This window comes from Salvelinus fontinalis, chromosome 32 (assembly GCF_029448725.1).
Source record: "Salvelinus fontinalis isolate EN_2023a chromosome 32, ASM2944872v1, whole genome shotgun sequence".
Taxonomy (NCBI): domain Eukaryota; kingdom Metazoa; phylum Chordata; class Actinopteri; order Salmoniformes; family Salmonidae; genus Salvelinus; species Salvelinus fontinalis.
Window position 1 is genome coordinate 9,890,575 of NC_074696.1, and position 19,912 is coordinate 9,910,486.

At 47.4% G+C, this 19,912-nt stretch overlaps 1 protein-coding gene across 6 annotated transcripts in view; it reads right to left on the minus strand.

Moving 5' to 3' along the window:
* The window catches only part of LOC129830698 (gamma-aminobutyric acid type B receptor subunit 1-like), a 301,577-nt gene that overhangs the window by 132,475 nt on the left and 149,190 nt on the right, over positions 1–19,912 (minus strand). For all 6 annotated transcript variants that reach the window (XM_055893314.1, XM_055893313.1, XM_055893311.1 and 3 more), the window contains exons 8-10: positions 13,965–14,099; positions 8,221–8,391; positions 634–735 (exon numbers count right to left, since the gene is read on the minus strand). In XM_055893314.1, the coding sequence (XP_055749289.1) occupies positions 634–735; positions 8,221–8,391; positions 13,965–14,099 (408 nt within the window). The remainder of the gene's footprint in view (positions 1–633; positions 736–8,220; positions 8,392–13,964; positions 14,100–19,912) is intronic.

A 19,912-nucleotide genomic window follows, 5' to 3' on the forward strand; every position in this document is an offset into this window, starting at 1 on the left:
AGAGGGAGGGAGGTAAGAGAGTGAGAGGGAAGGAGTGAGGAAGGGAGGGAGGGAGGTGAGAGAGAGAGGGAGGGAGGTGAGAGAGAGAGGGAGGCAGGAAGAGAGAGAGGGAGAGAGGGACGAAGGGAGGGAGGGAGGTAAGAGAGAGAGGGAGAGGGAGGGAGGGAGGGAGGGAGGGACGAAGGGAGGGAGGGAGGTAAGAGAGAGGGAGAGGGAGGGAGGGACGAAGGGAGGGAGGGATGTAAGCGAGAGAGGGAGAGGGAGGGAGGGACGAGGGAGGGGGGGAGGTAAGCGAGAGAGGGAGAGGGAGAGAGGGACGAAGGGAGGGAGGGAGGTAAGAGAGAGATGGAGAGGGAAGGGAGGGAGGTAAGCGAGAGAGGGAGAGGGAGAGAGGGACGAAGGGAGGTAAGAGAGAGAGGGAGGGAAGTAAGCGAGAGAGGGAGAGGGAGGGAGGTAAGCGAGAGAGGGAGAGGGAGGGAGGTAAGCGAAAGAGGGAGAGGGAGGGAGGTAAGAGAGAGAGGGAGAGGGAGAGAGGGACAGAGGGAGGGAGGGACCATGGGAGGGAGGGAGGTAAGCGAGAGAGGGAGAGGAAGGGAGGGAGGAAGGGAGGGAGGTGGGAAGTGAAGGAGGCACCTTGAGGTTCTTGACAGCTGGGGCGGGGTCGGTGAGGAAGCTCTGGCGAACACTGATCTCTATCCCGGCCTCCTTGGTCCTCGCCTCTAGATCATCCAGCGTCTGAAGGAGAGATAAAACATGAAAACAGACATCACTTCATTAAGATGCTTTGTTTACTATTGTCAGTACAACATGTGTTGACAGAACAGACAGACACACAGACACACAGACCAAGGCTGGCTCCAGGCATAAGCAGAACTCATTGGGGTTCTGAAGATAATATTGAGAGTTAGAATAGTAGGTGCAAGTTCAAAATGTAGTTTTGCATAAGCAAATTTTCTCTTGTTTACGTCAGTCACTGACAGTCATTCAATTCACCATGTCAGCTAACACTTGCTTTATCTAAACTTTGAGCATCATGTCCGGATACCAGCCGGTCACGAAGGGCACGTGCCCAGGACCGCTGACCTCCAAGTGGCCCCAATTTGATTTTGTTAGTTGCTCTCACTCAGATATAATTAATATGGCATAAGTAAATGGCAAAATGTGTAGAATTTCATGAAATCAACAGGTTGGTTGTCAGTCCCCACCTCCCTATAACTCTGAGTACGGGCATGTTATTTTGATTCTCAGTTACATTGTTTTCCAATTTTGAGCCAAATGTAAATTGTGTGATCAATAATAGAACCAAAGCGTAGTTTACATTGTTTAAGGATATATCAGAGACAACGTCTTCCAGGGCAATAGGAGACACCACATTACATTGTTTAAGGATATATCAGAGACCACGTCTTCCTGGACAATAGGAGACACCACATTACATTGTTTAAGGGATATATCAGTGGAGACCACCTCTTCCAGGGTAATAGGAGACAACATATTTCTCTCTATACTCAGCCAGGGGGAGGAAGAATTATGTCTAAACCAATTCAGGATGGGGTGAAATGCTAGAGCCTGGAAATACAACTTCAAGTTTGGTAGGGATAGTCCTCTTACGTATTTCTCTCTTTGTAAGTTTGTTCATTTTATCCGAGATCCCTTACCTTGAAACTGGACTATGAATTTTGTCCCAATAGCCAGAAGGGGGAGACATGGGAACTATTGAACTACAGAAAATCAGCCGTGGCAATATATTCATTTCGACAATTAGATATTCTGCCGCTTAAAGCAACTGGGATGTAAGTCTACCTACTGAGGTTGGTTTTAATTGATTTGAGAGTTCTGTTAAAGTTCTGGCAATGGTTTTCTCTAAGAAAGGTAATAGATCTACTAACAAATATTTAAAATTGGAAACTATTGTGATTCCATAAGTAGAGATGGAGTCCTCCATCAGGATCCATCAGTAGAGATGGAGTCCTCCATCAGGATCCATCAGTAGAGATGGAGTCCTCCATCAGGATCCATCAGTAGAGATGGAGTCCTCCATCAGGATCCATCAGTAGAGATGGAGTCCTCCATCAGGTTCCATAAGTATAGATGGAGTCCTCCATCAGGTTCCATAAATAGAGATGGAGTCCTCCATCAGGATCCATAAGTAGAGATGGAGTCCTCCATCAGGTTCCATAAGTAGAGATGGAGTCCTCCATCAGGTTCCATAAATAGAGATGGAGTCCTCCATCAGGATCCATAAGTAGAGATGGAGTCCTCCATCAGGTTCCATCAGTAGAGATGGAGTCCTCCATCAGGTTCCATAAGTAGAGATGGAGTCCTCCATCAGGATCCATAAGTAGAGATGGAGTCCTCCATCAGGTTCCATAAGTAGAGATGGAGTCCTCCATCAGGATCCATAAGTAGAGATGGAGTCCTCCATCAGGTTCCATAAGTAGAGATGGAGTCCTCCATCAGGTTCCATAAGTAGAGATGGAGTCCTCCATCAGGATCCATAAGTAGAGATGGAGTCCTCCATCAGGTTCCATAAGTCGAGATGGAGTCCTCCATCGGGTTCCATAAGTCTCTACTTATGGAACCCGAACATGGGAAAATCAAAAGAAACCAGCCAAGACCTCAGAAAAAAACTGTAGACCTCCACAAATCTGGTTCATCCTTGGGAGCAATTTCCAAACACCTGAAGGTACCATATTCATCTGTACTAACAATAGTACGGAAGTATAAACACCATAGGACCACGCAGCCGTCACACCGCTCAGGAAGGAGACGCGTTCTGTCTCCTAGAGATGAACATACTTTGAGGCGAAATGTGCAAATATATCCTAGAACAACAGCAAAGGACCTTGTGAAGATGCTGGAGGAAACAGATACAAAAGTATTTAATAGCCGCAGTAAAACGAGTCCTTTATAGACATAACCTGAAAGGCCGCTCAGCAAGGAAGAAGCCACTGCTCCAAAACCGCCATAAAAAGCTAGACTACAGTTTGCAACTGCACATGGGGACAAAGATCGGACTTTTTGGAGAAATGTCCTCTGGTCTGATGAAACAAAAATAGAACTGTTTGGCCTTAATGATCATCGTTATGTTTGGAGGAAAAAGGGGTAGCTTACAAGCCGAAGAACACCATCCCAACCGTGAAGCACGGGGGTGGCAGCATCATGTTGTGGGGGTGCTTTGCTGCAGGAGGGACTGGTGCACTTCACAAAATAGATGGCATCATGAGGAAGGATAATTATGTGGATATATTGAAGCAACATCTCAAGACATCAGTCAGGAAGTTAAAGCTTGGTCGCAAATGGATCTTCCAAATGGACAATGACCCCAAGCACACTTCCAAAGTTGTGGCAAAATGGCTTAAGGACAACAAAGTCAAGGTATTGGAGTGGCCATCAAAAAGCCCTGACCTCAATCCCATGGAAAATTTGTGGGCAGAACTGAAAAAGCGTGTGCGATCAAGGAGGCCTACAAACCTGACTGAGTTACACCAGCTCTGTCAGGAGGAATGGGCCAAAATTCACCCAACTTATTGTGGGAATTTTGTGGAAGGCTCCCCGAAACGTTTGACCCAAGTTAAACAATTTAAAGGCAATGCTACGAAATACTAATTGAGTGTATGTAAACTTCTGACCCACTGGGAATGTGATGAAAGAAATAAAAGCTGAAATAAATCATTCTCTGTAATGGTCTGGGTGTAGCTGGTGCAGAGGAGTCAGGTGCAGGACAGCAGAGATGAGTAACACAATTAACTTTATATATATATTCTCTGTAAGGTTTTACATTTCTAAATCAATATCACAGACCAGATTTGTCCTAACGAAAAAATGCCCCTTAGATATTCATTTAGAATCCTCCAATCCTCCGAACTGAATTAGATCTACAGGAACACTTTATTCATCTGCAAGTATTGTAATGCAGTAGCCGCCTTTTAATGAGTTCCGAGAGCCGTGTCATACCAGTTATTATTGGATTATTCACCACGGCAACCACTTGTTAGTACAAAACAGAAAATGATGTGGGTTTTAATTTATTTTTTTCGAATTCAATAATATATTTCTACCACTCTAGATGCTGGAGGCATTTCGTTTTTCACAAGTGTAGCAGTCTGTGAATTCTGCAAACAATGTTTCCATGAGTTGACTATTAGCTGGACAATAGACTCTTCATACCATTACAAAAGGATAGTCTAATAGCTCATCTAGGTAAGGTATGGAAAATAATCCCCCCAATTTGCGATTTATTAAGTACTCTAAAGTTTTACATTTCTAGCTCCAAACCTCATGCAACCGCAAAATGTTGGATTAAGCATATACTGTACAGTATTTGTTCATCAACATCTTTATGCTTTCGTTAATAAAATTATGATAAAATATATTCTTTCAAAATGCAGATGTTTATTTCAACTTTCAGCAGGACAATAGGGACTATCTGTCACGTTCCTGACCTGTTTTCCGTTGTTTTTGTATTTGTTTAGTATGGTCAGGGCGTGAGCTGGGTGGGTAGTCTATGTTATGTGTTTCTATGTTGGGTTCAACGTGTTGCCTGATATGGTTCTCAATTAGGGGCAGGTGTTTGACGTTTCCTCTGATTGAGAACCAAAAATAAGGTAGGCTGTTCACACCGTTTGTTTGTGGGTGATTGTCTTCCGTGTTTGTGTATGTACCACACGGGACTGTTTCGTTTGTTCTAGTCTGTACCTGTTCGTGCGTTCTTCGTGTTATGTAAGTTCATATGTTCAGGTCGGTCTACGTCGTTTTTTGTTTTGTAATCTCTCAAGTGTGTTACGTATTCGTTTTGTCTAAATAATTTCATCATGTCTTCCCAACACGCTGCGTTTTGATCCGATCCCTACACCTCCTCTTCAGAAGAAGAGGAGGAAAACAGCCGTTACACTATCACTGAATGACAGAGTGTGGGGACTGGTCTTGATAAATCAGATTTTTGTTTTTTCATGGAATAGAAATACCATAATATTAAACAAAGGAATTATTAAGCTACAGAAAGAGAAACGTTCTCTGAGGGCAGAGATAGGGGCGGCAACTGATGCGTTGGTCCAGAGCCAAGCGGTATTGGCGGAGAGTCACTCGTCATTGGCGGAGACTCAGGCGGAGAATGACCCGTTGAAGAGTGCGAGGAACGAGACGGAGTCACAATCCATGCCAGGCACACCTGTGAGCTCTGGAAACAACGTGTCCATGATGGGCTAGAAGCCATCCACCCTTGACGGGCTATCAGCAAGACAATAGACTTTTGCCAAGTTTAGGGACTTTAAATGTACAGTTTTAATGGATGTTTGCGAGGCATTATTATTGACCATAATCGTCTGTTGAGAAAACATGTGTTATGGCTTTTCAACCTCTGCCATATTGTGGATTCTGCTCTAATTATGTTGGTAACCAATGTATAATAGCAATAAGGCACCTCAGTGGTTTGTGGTATATGGCCAATATATGATGCATACACACACACAAACTACCGGTACATGTTCATGTTAAATGGATGTAAGTTGTAAAGTCTTTTGTCTGTAATGTATTTTGGTTATGTGTCGGACCACAGTAAGACTAGCTGTCTACATTGGCGTCGGCTAATGGGGATCCCCAGTAAGACTAGCTGTCTACATTGGCGTCGGCTAATGGGGATCCCCAGTAAGACTAGCTGTCTACATTGGCGTCGGCTAATGGGGATCCCCAGTAAGACTAGCTGTCTACATTGGCGTCGGCTAATGGGGATCCCCAGTAAGACTAGCTGTCTACATTGGCGTCGGCTAATGGGGATCCCCAGTAAGACTAGCTGTCTACATTGTGGTCGGCTAATGGGGATCCCCAGTAAGACTAGCTGTCTACATTGGCGTCGGCTAATGGGGATCCCCAGTAAGACTAGCTGTCTACATTGGCGTCGGCTAATGGGGATCCCCAGTAAGACTAGCTGTCTACATTGGCGTCGGCTAATGGGGATCCCCAGTAAGACTAGCTGTCTACATTGGCGTCGGCTAATGGGGATCCCCAGTAAGACTAGCTGTCTACATTGGCGTCGGCTAATGGGGATCCCCAGTAAGACTAGCTGTCTACATTGGCGTCGGCTAATGGGGATCCCCAGTAAGACTAGCTGTCTACATTGGCGTCGGCTAATGGGGATCCCCAGTAAGACTAGCTGTCTACATTGGCGTCGGCTAATGGGGATCCCCAGTAAGACTAGCTGTCTACATTGGCGTCGGCTAATGGGGATCCCCAGTAAGACTAGCTGTCTACATTGGCGTCGGCTAATGGGGATCCCCAGTAAGACTAGCTGTCTACATTGGCGTCGGCTAATGGGGATCCCCAGTAAGACTAGCTGTCTACATTGGCGTCGGCTAATGGGGATCCCCAGTAAGACTAGCTGTCTACATTGGCGTCGGCTAATGGGGATCCCCAGTAAGACTAGCTGTCTACATTGGCGTCGGCTAATGGGGATCCCCAGTAAGACTAGCTGTCTCCATTGGCGTCGGCTAATGGGGATCCCCAGTAAGACTAGCTGTCTACATTGGCGTCGGCTAATGGGGATCCCCAGTAAGACTAGCTGTCTACATTGGCGTCGGCTAATGGGGATCCCCAGTAAGACTAGCTGTCTACATTGGCGTCGGCTAATGGGAATCCTAATAAATCAAATAAAAATAAAAATCCTTAAAGAGCAAGTGTGATTCTTGGAGCATTGCTATATCAATATGAAATGCTAGGCCAAGTCCTCCCTGGGAGATACATTCAATAGCCTGTCCTAAATGCTATTGTGTCGTAGGCCAAATGAGACTGACCATCTCTCCTTAGCTGTAGCAAACAAACAAAAAATAGTAGGGGAATAGCTTCCAATTTATATAATTTATATAGCCATATTTTCCCATTCAATGCTCTGTAGCCCCACCAGGAAGCAGCCTCAGTCCGTGTGACATTATTCGTTAATTAGTGTGGTATCATCACTGTTAATATCCTGGACCAAAGGCAGTATAATAATAACAAAGTTCAATACTCAGCAATAATAATAATAATGTCCTTGTAACCACTTCAGGGGGGAGGGGGGTGTCCTCCTCATTGGCTTATGCTGAGGGCAGCATTATAGCCATAGGCTAGGCTGTGTGACTGTGCATGGATAGCATATCTGAATATTGTGCCAGTCATAACGAGGCTCCATCTGTCGACTCGTCAGGGCTTTATGTGATTCTGGAAAGTGTCTTGAGCTTTATTTGGGAGCATTGTGTTCTGAAAGATCAAGATGAGTTTTGCCGGGTGGATGAAACCCATCTCAGATTTAGCCGGCGTAGCTGGGATCTCACCTCCACTGTAGGTTTCCCTCTGTTTTTAGCAGTTTGACATTCAGATCTGGGTAGATGCTGACCCTCTTCTCCGCATAGGTCAGAGCCCCCGATTCCACTGCAAGGCGAACAATTTGCCATTTCTCTTCAAACGAGAGCCATTCCCGGAGAAGACCCGTGCAGTGTGCAATGTTAATCAGCGGCATAGGGATCCAGCTTCTCCTGCCCGAACACCTCATAGAAAAGATTGCTCATGAAAAAGGTTGTGTTTTCCCGCCACCACGGCAATTTCAAGTCCTTTTGGCCTGCACATTGAATTTACAGGAATGATTTTCAAGTGATTCCGTTATCTCTTTTAGGAGATCGATTTGCCCCCTTTTTTCTAACTTAGCTCGCGCTGCTTCCAGGTCATGGAGTTGCACCTCTATCCCATTGGCTGTCGGTGGAACTCGTTCTGTTGTCGGGAGTTGAGAGCCGTTATGTTACCACAGGAGAACTGTGGAGGGGACAGACTATTCTATCCTCTGGACCGTAATAGACCTGCTCGATTTTATTCTTATCATACAATGAATGTCCCACACCTTAATATGGTGTTTACTATTGATCATCTTTTTGAAAACAACTCTGTTAATTAATATTTATTTTGCAAAAGAAAGCCACGATGAGGCCACGCCTTTTCAATGCATGCCACCGGAAGTGGAAGGCTCATGTTTCATCAAAGTCCATAAAACGTGAGTCTAGAGCAGCCTTAATTAGAAAGGGTTTTGGTAGAGTTAGCCCCACAGACTCTGGACCACAGAAGCCCATTCTGACGTGGCTATGAATCCCATCTCAAACCTTCCTCTGTATCTGTCTCCCCTCTACATTCAGACTGTCTATAAAACAGTCAAATACAAAAAAAAAATTAAATAAATTGTTAAAGATGCCTGTCACTCACCGAGGTGAAGACTTCTGTAGTCTGCTGGATGGTGGCGATCTTAGTCCATTTCCACTTCTGAAAGAGCTGAACCCTGGTGGGGTTGTGGAGGGTGGCAGACGGGTGGGTACGGAAGAACGTCGGGAAGCGCTGACGGTTGGAGAGAGCCGGAGAACTGGAACCATAGGATAACTGAGGAGAGAAGAGATGAGGAGAGGAGATAGAAAAGTGTTAGGGTGTCCTCATTATGTCTGAGGTACAAAGATGAAAACATTTGACAGAAAAGTAAGGAGGATAAAGAGACAGAAAAGACAGAAGAGACAGAGGAAGAAGAACAAACCAAAGAATAAGACAAAACAAGAAAACAAGAAAAGGTAGTTAACATAATGAAGCAAAACGATGTTTGGTTCAATATCCCTCAGCCATAGCCCAGTAAAGTAGGTCCAGCTAGAATATCCCTCAGCCATAGCCCAGTAAAGTAGGTCCAGCTAGAATATCCCTCAGCCATAGCCCAGTAAATTAGGTCCAGCTAGAATATCCCTCAGCCATAGCCCAGTAAATTAGGTCCAGCTAGAATATCCCTCAGCCATATCCCAGTAAAGTAGGTCCAGCTAGAATATCCCTCAGCCATAGCCCAGTAAATTAGGTCCAGCTAGAATATCCCTCAGCCATATCCCAGTAAAGGAGGTCCAGCTAGAATATCCCTCAGCCATAGCCCAGTAAATTAGGTCCAGCTAGAATATCCCTCAGCCATATCCCAGTAAAGTAGGTCCAGCTAGAATATCCCTCAGCCATAGCCCAGTAAATTAGGTCCAGCTAGAATATCCCTCAGCCATAGCCCAGTAAAGTAGGTCCAGCTAGAATATCCCTCAGCCATAGCCCAGTAAAGTAGGTCCAGCTAGAATATCCCTCAGCCATAGCCCAGTAAATTAGGTCCTGATTGAATATCCCTCAGCCATATCCCAGTAAATTAGGTCCTGCTAGAATATCCCTCAGCCATATCCCAGTAAATTAGGTCCTGATTGAATATCCCTCAGCCATATCCCAGTAAATTAGGTCCTGATTGAATATCCCTCAGCCATATCCCAGTAAATTAGGTCCTGATAGAATATCCCTCAGCCATATCCCAGTAAATTAGGTCGTGCTAGAATATCCCTCAGCCATATCCCAGTAAATTAGGTCCTGATAGAATATCCCTCAGCCATATCCCAGTAAATTAGGTCGTGCTAGAATATCCCTCAGCCATATCCCAGTAAATTAGGTCCTGATAGAATATCCCTCAGCCATATCCCAGTAAATTAGGTCCTGATAGAATATCCCTCAGCCATATCCCAGTAAATTAGGTCGTGCTAGTGTATAAAACATTCTCATTGATCAACTGCAATGTGAGCTGGTAAATAAAAATTGCACCGATTTCCTATATAGTGCACTACTTTTGACCAGAGCCCTATGGGCCCAATTCCCTATGGGCCCTATTCCCTATAGGCCATGGTAAAAAGTAATGCACTATATAGGGTATAGGGTGCAATTTGGGACACACACATACATCGAACGGTGACACAGCCACTGCAGAGGAATATGGGTCAAAAATCTGATGTGGGAATCGACGGAGACAGGTCTTTATGACACCAAAATAGCACTGCATGAAAATTGAAGGAATATGGCCGTATACCCGCCCAGCATCTAGTCTACAAAGTTTTTCTGTGAGAGTGCACTTTAAAAGTGGAGAGTGACACAAATACTGTGCAATAATAGCTACCAAATATCAGCCTGCTATTCCTGTATCCCTCCATAAAGATGTCTAGATGCAGTCTGGATATACAGTAATAGGTAAAAGCTTTTTTTCAAGTCAGGACAGTTGTCATAACATGTAATTTGGGAAACTTCAAGATCTTTCAGGGCGCAATACTAGCTGTCAAATGTGAGAGGCAAATGGTATGGGCCCTGGTCAAAGGTAATACACTACGGTGCCATTAGAAACCCAACCACTGAGACTGACAGAGCAGTGTTATTATTCCCTCTGACCTCCTTGACACTTCTTATTTGGCATTCAGGCCTTGTTGTTCAGAGGCCTTGGAACACTTCCCTTGCCTCTAGGCTGACAAAACACTCCACTCTCCTCTCCTTCCTTGACAGCTAAGTGGATCTGAGGTGTCTGCATCCCTGTCTCCCCCCCCCCCCTCTCTCGCTCTCTCTCTACCCATCCCCCACCCCTCCCTCTCCCACTTTTCTTGTGCCTACTTCAGAGGCCTTGGACCACTTCCCTCCCTCAGCCAAATGGATCTGAGGTGTCTGCTTCACTGTCTCCCTCTCCCCCCCATCTCTCTGTCCGTCCGTCCCTCCCTCCCTCCCTCCCTTCATTAGCAAAGTGGATCTGAGGTATCTACTTCACTGTCAGTAGAGACAGCTCACAGAGCTCACAGAGGAAGGCACTCAACTCCCTGGAGCTCAGCTATGACTCTGAGTCAACCTCCCTCTAGAGACCACTAGTCTGCTAGCTATGACTCAACCTCCCTCTAGACACCATTAGTCTGCTAACTACGACTCAACCCCCCTCTAGACACCATTAGTCTGCTAGCTACGACTCAACCTCCCTCTAGACACCATTAGTCTGCTAGCTACGACTCAACCTCCCTCTAGACGCCATTAGTCTGCTAGCTATGACTCAATCTCCCTCTAGACACCACTAGTCGGTTAGCTATGACTCTGACTCAACCTCCCTCTAGACACCATTAGTCTGCTAGCTACGACTCAACCTCCCTCTAGACACCATTAGTCTGCTAGCTATGACTCAACCTCTCTCTAGACACCACTAGTCTGCTAGCTACGACTCAACCTCCCTCTGGACACCATTAGTCTGCTAGCTACGACTCAACCTCCCTCTAGACACCATTAGTCTGCTAGCTACGACTCAACCTCCCTCTAGACACCATTAGTCTGATAGCTACGACTCAACCTCCCTCTAGACACCATTAGTCTGCTAGCTACGACTCAACCTCCCTCTAGACACCATTAGTCTGCTAGCTATGACTCAACCTCCCTCTAGACACCATTAGTCTGCTAGCTATGACTCAACCTCCCTCTAGACACCATTAGTCTGCTAGCTCCGACTCAACCTCCCTCTAGCCACCATTAGTCTGCTAGCTACGACTCAACCTCCCTCTAGACACCATTAGTCTGCTAGCTACGACTCAACCTCCCTCTAGACACCATTAGTCTGCTAGCTACGACTCAACCTCCCCCTCTAGACACCATTAGTCTGCTAGCTACGACTCAACCTCCCTCTAGACACCATTAGTCTGCTAGCTATGACTCAACCTCCCTCTAGACACCATTAGTCTGCTAGCAATTACTCAACCTCCCTCTAGACACCATTAGTCTGCTAGCTACGACTCAACCTCCCTCTAAACACCATTAGTCTGCTAGCTATAACTCAACCTCCGTCTAGACACCATTAGTCTGCTAGCTACGACTCAACCTCCCTCTAGACACCATTAGTCTGTTAGCTATGACTCAACCTCCCTCTAGACACCATTAGTCTGCTAGCAATTACTCAACCTCCCTCTAGAGACCATTAGTCTGCTAGCTATGACGCAACCTCCATCTAGACACCATTAGTCTGCTAGCTATGACTCAACCTCCCTCTAGACACCATTAGTCTGCTAGCTACAACTCAACCTCCCTCCCTCTAGACACCATTAGTCTGCTAGCTACGACTCAACCTCCCTCTAGACACCATTAGTCTGCTAGCTACGACTCAACCTCCATCTAGACACCATTAGTCTGCTAGCTACAACTCAACCTCCCTCTAGACACCATTAGTCTGCTAGCTACGACTCAACCTCCATCTAGACACCATTAGTCTGCTAACTACGACTCAACCTCCCTCTAGACACCATTAGTCTGCTAGCTACGACTCAACCTCCCTCTAGACACCACTAGTCTGCTAGCTACGACTCAACCTCCCTCTAGACACCATTAGTCTGCTAGCTACGACTCAACCTCCCTCTAGACACCATTAGTCTGCTAGCTACGACTCAACCTCCCTCTAGACACCATTAGTCTGTTAGCTATGACTCAACCTCCCTCTAGACACCATTAGTCTGCTAGCTATGACGCAACCTCCATCTAGACACCATTAGTCTGCTAGCTATGACTCAACCTCCCTCTAGACACCATTAGTCTGCTAGCTACAACTCAACCTCCCTCCCTCTAGACACCATTAGTCTGCTAGCTACGACTCAACCTCCCTCTAGACACCACTAGTCTGCTAGCTACGACTCAACCTCCCTCTAGACACCATTAGTCTGCTAGCTACGACTCAACCTCCCTCTAGACACCATTAGTCTGTTAGCTACGACTCAACCTCCCTCTAGACACCATTAGTCTGCTAGCTACGACTCAACCTCCCTCTAGACACCACTAGTCTGCTAACTACGACTCAACCTCCCTCTAGACACCATTAGTCTGCTAGCTATGACTCAACCTCCCTCTAGACACCATTAGTCTGCTAGCCATGACTCAACCTCCCTCTAGACACCATTAGTCTGCTAGCTATGACTCAACCTCCCTCTGGACACCATTAGTCTGCTAGCTATGACTCATCCTCCCTCTAGACACCATTAGTCTGCTAGCTACGACTCAACCTCCCTCTAGACACCACTAGTCTGCTAGCTATGACTCTGACTCCCTCTAGACACCATTAGTCTGCTAGCTATCTGACTCAACCTCCCTCTAGACACCATTAGTCTGCTAGCTACGACTCAACCTCCCTCTAGACACCATTAGTCTGCTAGCTATGACTCAACCTCCCTCTGGACACCATTAGTCTGCTAGCTATGACTCAACCTCCCTCTGGACACCATTAGTCTGCTAGCTATGACTCAACCTCCCTCTAGACACCATTAGTCTGCTAGCTATGACTCAACCTCCCTCTGGACACCATTAGTCTGCTAGCTATGACTCAACCTCCCTCTAGACACCATTAGTCTGCTAGCTACGACTCAACCTCCCTCTAGACACTACTAGTCTGCTAGCTACGACTCAACCTCTCTCTAGACACCATTAGTCTGCTAGCTACGACTCAACCTCCCTCTAGACACCACTAGTCTGCTAGCTATGACTCTGACTCCCTCTAGACACCATTAGTCTGCTAGCTATCTGACTCAACCTCCCTCTAGACACCATTAGTCTGCTAGCTATGACTCAACCTCCCTCTGGACACCATTAGTCTGCTAGCTACGACTCAACCTCCCTCTAGACACCATTAGTCTGCTTGCTACGACTCAACCTCCCTCTAGACACTACTAGTCTGCTAGCTATGACTCAACCTCCCTCTAGACACCATTAGTCTGCTAGCTACAACTCAACCTCCCTCTAGACACCACTAGTCTGCTAGCTATGACTCTGACTCCCTCTAGACACCATTAGTCTGCTAGCTATCTGACTGACACTAGAGGCTGAGGCAATGTCCCCCTATTCTCCAATCATCCCAATAAAGCCCTGGTCTAAAGTAGTGCACTACATAGAGAATAGGTTGCCATTTGGGACACAACCTCTGACTGAAGCTGGAGGCTCATGACTCTCAGATTATATATATATTTTCACAATTAGGGAATTAGGGCATCCAGTCATAAGGATTTACTGGATAACATTGTTATGATATAGCTAATGTTGGAGATAGATGTGGTATCTATCTAGCACCACGGATAGCCTGTCACTCACACACACACACACACACACACACACAGTAGAGCCGCACTCACCACTATAAGGTTCCACATGCGAGCGGCCTCGGCCACCAGCGTGGACACAGAGCTGCAGCCGGGCATCAGGACCATCTTGATGGGCTCAGTGTAGAGCAGGTCATACAGGAGCTTGGTGGCTTCACCTGGATCACACTGTAAGGAACAGAGGAAGACAGAAAGGCAGACTATATATGCTCCAAACTATTTCATGGGTAAACATCACACTGCATGGGGAACAGAGGACTAGTAACTAGAGGAGGGGGATAAGGGAGATGGATAGAGGAGTGGAATAAGGGAGATGGATAGAGGAGGGGGATACAGGAGAGGGATAGAGGAGGATACGGTAGATGGATAGAGGAGTGAAATAAGGGAGATGGATAGAAGGGGAATAAGGGAGATGGATAGAGGGGGAATAAAGGAGAGGGATAGAGGGGGAATAAGGGAGAGGGATAGAGGGGGAATAAGGGAGAGGGATAGAGGGGGAATAAGGGAGAGGGATAGAGGGGGAATAAAGGAGAGGGATAGAGGGGGAATAAAGGAGAGGGATAGAGGGGGAATAAAGGAGAGAGATAGAAGGGGAATAAAGGAGAGGGATAGAGGGGGAATAAGGGAGAGGGATAGAGGGGGAATAAGGGAGAGGGATAGAGGGGGAATAAAGGAGAGGGATAGAGGGGGAATAAAGGAGAGGGATAGAGGGGGAATAAAGGAGAGGGATAGAGGGGGAATAAGGGAGAGGGATAGAAGGGGAATAAAGGAGAGGGATAGAGGGGGAATAAGGGAGAGGGATAGAGGGGGAATAAAGGAGAGGGATAGAAGGGGAATAAAGGAGAGGGATATAGGGGGAATGAGAAGATGAGGGGATGGATGAGAGGAAGAGGTGGAAAGGGGAGGAATGGGATAAAGGGAGTGGGTAGGTTGAGTGGGAAAGCAATGGGGGGGGGGGGGGGGGTAATAGAGAGAGGAAGAGAGGGAGAGAGGTAGAGATTGAGGTATACCGATTACATACGGCACCCCGCAATTTTTTTTACATTAAAGTGCTATTTGTATGCTAAACTGCACCGTGGGATTGAGAGGCTCAGTGATTCATTTCACAGTAGTTTACACTCAACAACACCAGAAAACAGGAGAGCCCAGAGACAGAGAGACAAGGTGAGGCTCGTCCCAAGGACACCTGGATTTGTCCTCCGAGAATTTTTGGAGTCCCAAAAAGCCCCCTATTCCCTACATAGTGCACTAATTTTGACCAAAGTGCAACCTATTTTCCTACCTGAAAGCAGGGACAACATTTCCTCACCAAACTCCAATCTCTGTCTTTGATCCAAGCCTAGCAAATGATGGTGGGATCTTTCTTCATTTTTAATTCTCAACTTACAGTCAATGAAAAATAGATATTCAATTTAAACGAGAATGGTTAGCGGGTTAAATCGATCATTAATCATTTGGTTGTTTGGGAGAGGGAATCCACTGTTGGGAGGAAACCTGCAGCAGACAGTGTTGTGTATGCCAAATGGCACCCTATTCCATAATAGTGCACTACTTTTGACCAGAACCCTATGTGCCCTGGTCAAAAGTAGTGCACTATAAAGGGTACAGGGTGCCATTTGGGACGTACATCTGTGTCTACAGCATTGGATAGGGCACTGGATCAAATCACTAATATTTCCACCTAACAGGCCAAACAGTAGGCTCACTGGGAATCTATTCTGGCGACAGCACACAGAGATGCATTTACTTCAAAATGATTATGCAGCGGAACCTGATTTCGTTTGATTTGTCAAATTATACAAATGGAGTTAGCAGTGGGCCGAGGCAGCAGATTTCCCCTTACTTAACCACAGTCAGTGTTGCCTTACTACCGTTGCCTATAATCACAGAGCGTTACCTGGTGGCTGTTCCAAATGGCATCCTATTCCCTATATAGTGCACTACTTCTGACCAGAATCCTATGGTTCCCTATGCGCCCTGGTTAAAAGTAGTGTACTATATAGGGAATAGGGTTCCATTTGGGTCGCAGAGGAGAAGTCAATGATCCTCTTGCTCTATCTAGTGTATTAATTGATTGCTTTCCACCGTAAAACCCCTCATGTCCACATTAAACCCATTCCACGTGAAAGACACGCTTTCCACCGTAAAACCCCTCATGTCCACATTAAACCCATTCCACGTGAAAGACACGCTTTCCACTGTAAAGCCCCTCCTCATGTCCACATTAAACCCATTCCACATGAAAGACACGCTTTCCACAGTAAAACCCCTCATGTCCACATTAAACCCATTCCACGTGAAAGACACGCTTTCCACTGTAAAACCCCTCATGTCCACATTAAACCCATTCCACGTGAAAGACACGCTTCCACTGTAAAACCCCTCATGTCCACATTAAACCCATTCCACGTGAAAGACATGCTTTCCACTGTAAAACCCCTCCTCATGTCCACATTAAACCCATTCCAAGTGAAAGACACGCTTTCCACTGTAAAACCCCTCCTCATGTCCACATTAAACCCATTCCATGTGAAAGACACGCTTTCCACTGTAAAGCCCCTCCTCATGTCCACATTAAACCCATTCCACATGAAAGACACGCTTTCCACAGTAAAACCCCTCATGTCCACATTAAACCCATTCCACGTGAAAGACACACTTTCCACAGTAAAACCCCTCATGTCCACATTAAACCCATTCCACGTGAAAGACACAAAGCTAATGTGACATTATTGGGCCCAATTATGAGCGAGGGCAAGAGTTCAACTGACTGCTAGGCTTTGTCCCAAATGACACCCTATTCCCTGCACCTACACAGTGCCCTACGGGCCCTAGTCAAGAGTAGTTGATTAGGGAGTTGGCATTTGGAACGGGTTTCATTTGGCACGCTGGTTATTAAAATACCAGGTGGAAGAGCGAAGACCAGCCAGGCTTGTTGAGTCAGTGGCGTGTTTGGGTCGTGTTTGGGGCTTGTTGAGTCAGCGGTGTGTTTGGGGCTTGTTGAGTCAGTGGCGTGTTTGGGGCTTGTTGAGTCAGTGGCGTGTTTGAAGCTTGTTGAGTCAGTGGCGTGTTTGGGGCTTGTTGACTCAGTGGCGTGTTTGGGGCTTGTTGAGTCAGTGGCGTGTTTGGGTTGTGTTTGAGGCTTGTTGAGTCAGTGGTGTGTTTGGGGCTTGTTGAGTCAGTGGCGTGTTTGGGGCTTGTTGAGTCCGTGGTGTGTTTGAGGCTTGTTGAGTCAGTGGCGTGTTTGGGGCTTGTTGAGACCGTGGCGTGTTTGGGGCTTGTTGAGTCAGTGGCGTGTTTGGGGCTTGTTGAGTCAGTGGCGTGTTTGGGTTGTGTTTGAGGCTTGTTGAGTCAGTGGCGTGTTTGGGTCGTGTTTGGGGCTTGTTGAGTCAGCGGTGTGTTTGGGGCTTGTTGAGACCATGGCGTGTTTGGGGCTTGTTGAGACAGTGGCGTGTTTGGGTTGTGTTTGAGGCTTGTTGAGTCAGTGGCGTGTTTGGGTCGTGTTTGGGGCTTGTTGAGTCAGCGGTGTGTTTGGGGCTTGTTGAGACCGTGGCATGTTTGGGGCTTGTTGAGACAGTGGCGTGTTTGGGTTGTGTTTGAGGCTTGTTGAGTCAGTGGCGTGTTTGGGTCGTGTTTGGGGCTTGTTGAGTCAGCGGTGTGTTTGGGGCTTGTTGAGACCGTGGCGTGTTTGGGGCTTGTTGAGACAGTGGCGTGTTTGGGTTGTGTTTGAGGCTTGTTGAGTCAGTGGCGTGTTTGGGTCGTGTTTGGGGCTTGTTGAGTCAGTGGCGTGTTTGCGGCTTGTTGAGACCGTGGCGTGTTTGAGGCTTGTTGAGTCAGTGGCGTGTTTGCAGCTTGTTGAGTCAGCGGTGTGTTTGAGGCTTAATGAGACCGTGGTGTGTATGAGGCTTGTTGAGTCAGTGGCGTGTTTGTAGCTTGTTGAGACCGTGGTGTGTTTGAGGCTTGTTGAGTCAGCGGTGTGTTTGGGGCTTGTTGAGACCGTGGCGTGTTTGGGGCTTGTTGAGTCAGTGGCGTGTTTGGGGCTTGTTGAGTCAGTGGCGTGTTTGGGGCTTGTTGAGTCAGTGGCGTGTTTGGGGCTTGTTGAGACCGTGGCGTGTTTGGGGCTTGTTGAGTCAGTGGCGTGTTTGGGTTGTGTTTGAGGCTTGTTGAGTCAGTGGCGTGTTTGGGTCGTGTTTGGGGCTTGTTGAGTCAGTGGCGTGTTTGGGGCTTGTTGAGACCGTGGTGTGTTTGGGGCTTGTTGAGTCAGTGGCGTGTTTGGGGCTTGTTGAGTCAGTGGCGTGTTTGAGGCTTGTTGAGTCAGTGGCGTGTTTGGGTCGTGTTTGGGGCTTGTTGAGTCAGTGGCGTGTTTGGGTCGTGTTTGGGGCTTGTTGAGTCAGTGGCGTGTTTGGGGCTTGTTGAGACCGTGGTGTGTTTGGGGCTTGTTGAGTCAGTGGCGTGTTTGGGGCTTGTTTAGTCAGTGGCGTGTTTGGGGCTTGTTGAGTCAGTGGCGTATTTGGGGCTTGTTGAGACCGTGGCGTGTTTGGGGCTTGTTGAGTCAGTGGCGTGTTTGGGTTGTGTTTGAGGCTTGTTGAGTCAGTGGCGTGTTTGGGGCTTGTTGAGTCAGTGGCGTGTTTGAGGCTTGTTGAGTCCGTGGCGTGTTTGGGGCTTGTTGAGTCAGTGGCGTGTTTGGGGCTTGTTGAGTCAGTGGCGTGTTTGGGTTGTGTTTGAGGCTTGTTGAGTCAGTGGTGTGTTTGGGGCTTGTTAAGTCAGTGGCGTGTTTGGGGCTTGTTGAGTCAGTGGCGTGTTTGGGGCTTGTTGAGTCAGTGGCGTGTTTGGGTTGTGTTTGAGGCTTGTTGAGTCAGTGGTGTGTTTGGGGCTTGTTGAGTCAGTGGCGTGTTTGGGTTGTGTTTGAGGCTTGTTGAGTCAGTGGCGTGTTTGAGGCTTGTTGAGTCAGTGGTGTGTTTGGGGCTTGTTGAGTTAGTGGTGTGTTTGGGGCTTGTTGAGTCAGTGGTGTGTTTGGGGCTTGTTGAGTCAGTGGCGTGTTTGGGGCTTGTTGAGACCGTGGCGTGTTTGGGGCTTGTTGAGTCAGTGGCGTGTTTGGGTTGTGTTTGAGGCTTGTTGAGTCAGTGGCGTGTTTGGGTCGTGTTTGGGGCTTGTTGAGTCAGCGGTGTGTTTGGGGCTTGTTGAGACCGTGGCGTGTTTGGGGCTTGTTGAGACAGTGGCGTGTTTGGGTTGTGTTTGAGGTTTGTTGAGTCAGTGGCGTGTTTGGGTCGTGTTTGGGGCTTGTTGAGTCAGCGGTGTGTTTGGGGCTTGTTGAGACCGTGGCGTGTTTGGGGCTTGTTGAGACAGTGGCGTGTTTTGGTTGTGTTTGAGGCTTGTTGAGTCAGTGGCGTGTTTGGGTCGTGTTTGGGGCTTGTTGAGTCAGCGGTGTGTTTGGGGCTTGTTGAGTCCGTGGCGTGTTTGGGTTGTGTTTGAGGCTTGTTGAGTCAGTGGCGTGTTTGGGTCGTGTTTGGGGCTTGTTGAGTCAGTGGCGTGTTTGGGTCGTGTTTGGGGCTTGTTGAGTCAGTGGCGTGTTTGCGGCTTGTTGAGACCGTGGCGTGTTTGAGGCTTGTTGAGTCAGTGGCGTGTTTGCAGCTTGTTGAGTCAGCGGTGTGTTTGAGGCTTGTTGAGTCAGTGGCGTGTTTGTAGCTTGTTGAGACCGTGGTGTGTTTGAGGCTTGTTGAGTCAGCGGTGTGTTTGGGGCTTGTTGAGACCGTGGCGTGTTTGGGGCTTGTTGAGTCAGTGGCGTGTTTGGGGCTTGTTGAGTCAGTGGCGTGTTTGGGGCTTGTTGAGTCAGTGGCGTGTTTGGGTTGTGTTTGAGGCTTGTTGAGTCAGTGGCGTGTTTGGGTCGTGTTTGGGGCTTGTTGAATCAGTGGCGTGTTTGGGGCTTGTTGAGACCGTGGTGTGTTTGGGGCTTGTTGAGTCAGTGGCGTGTTTGGGGCTTG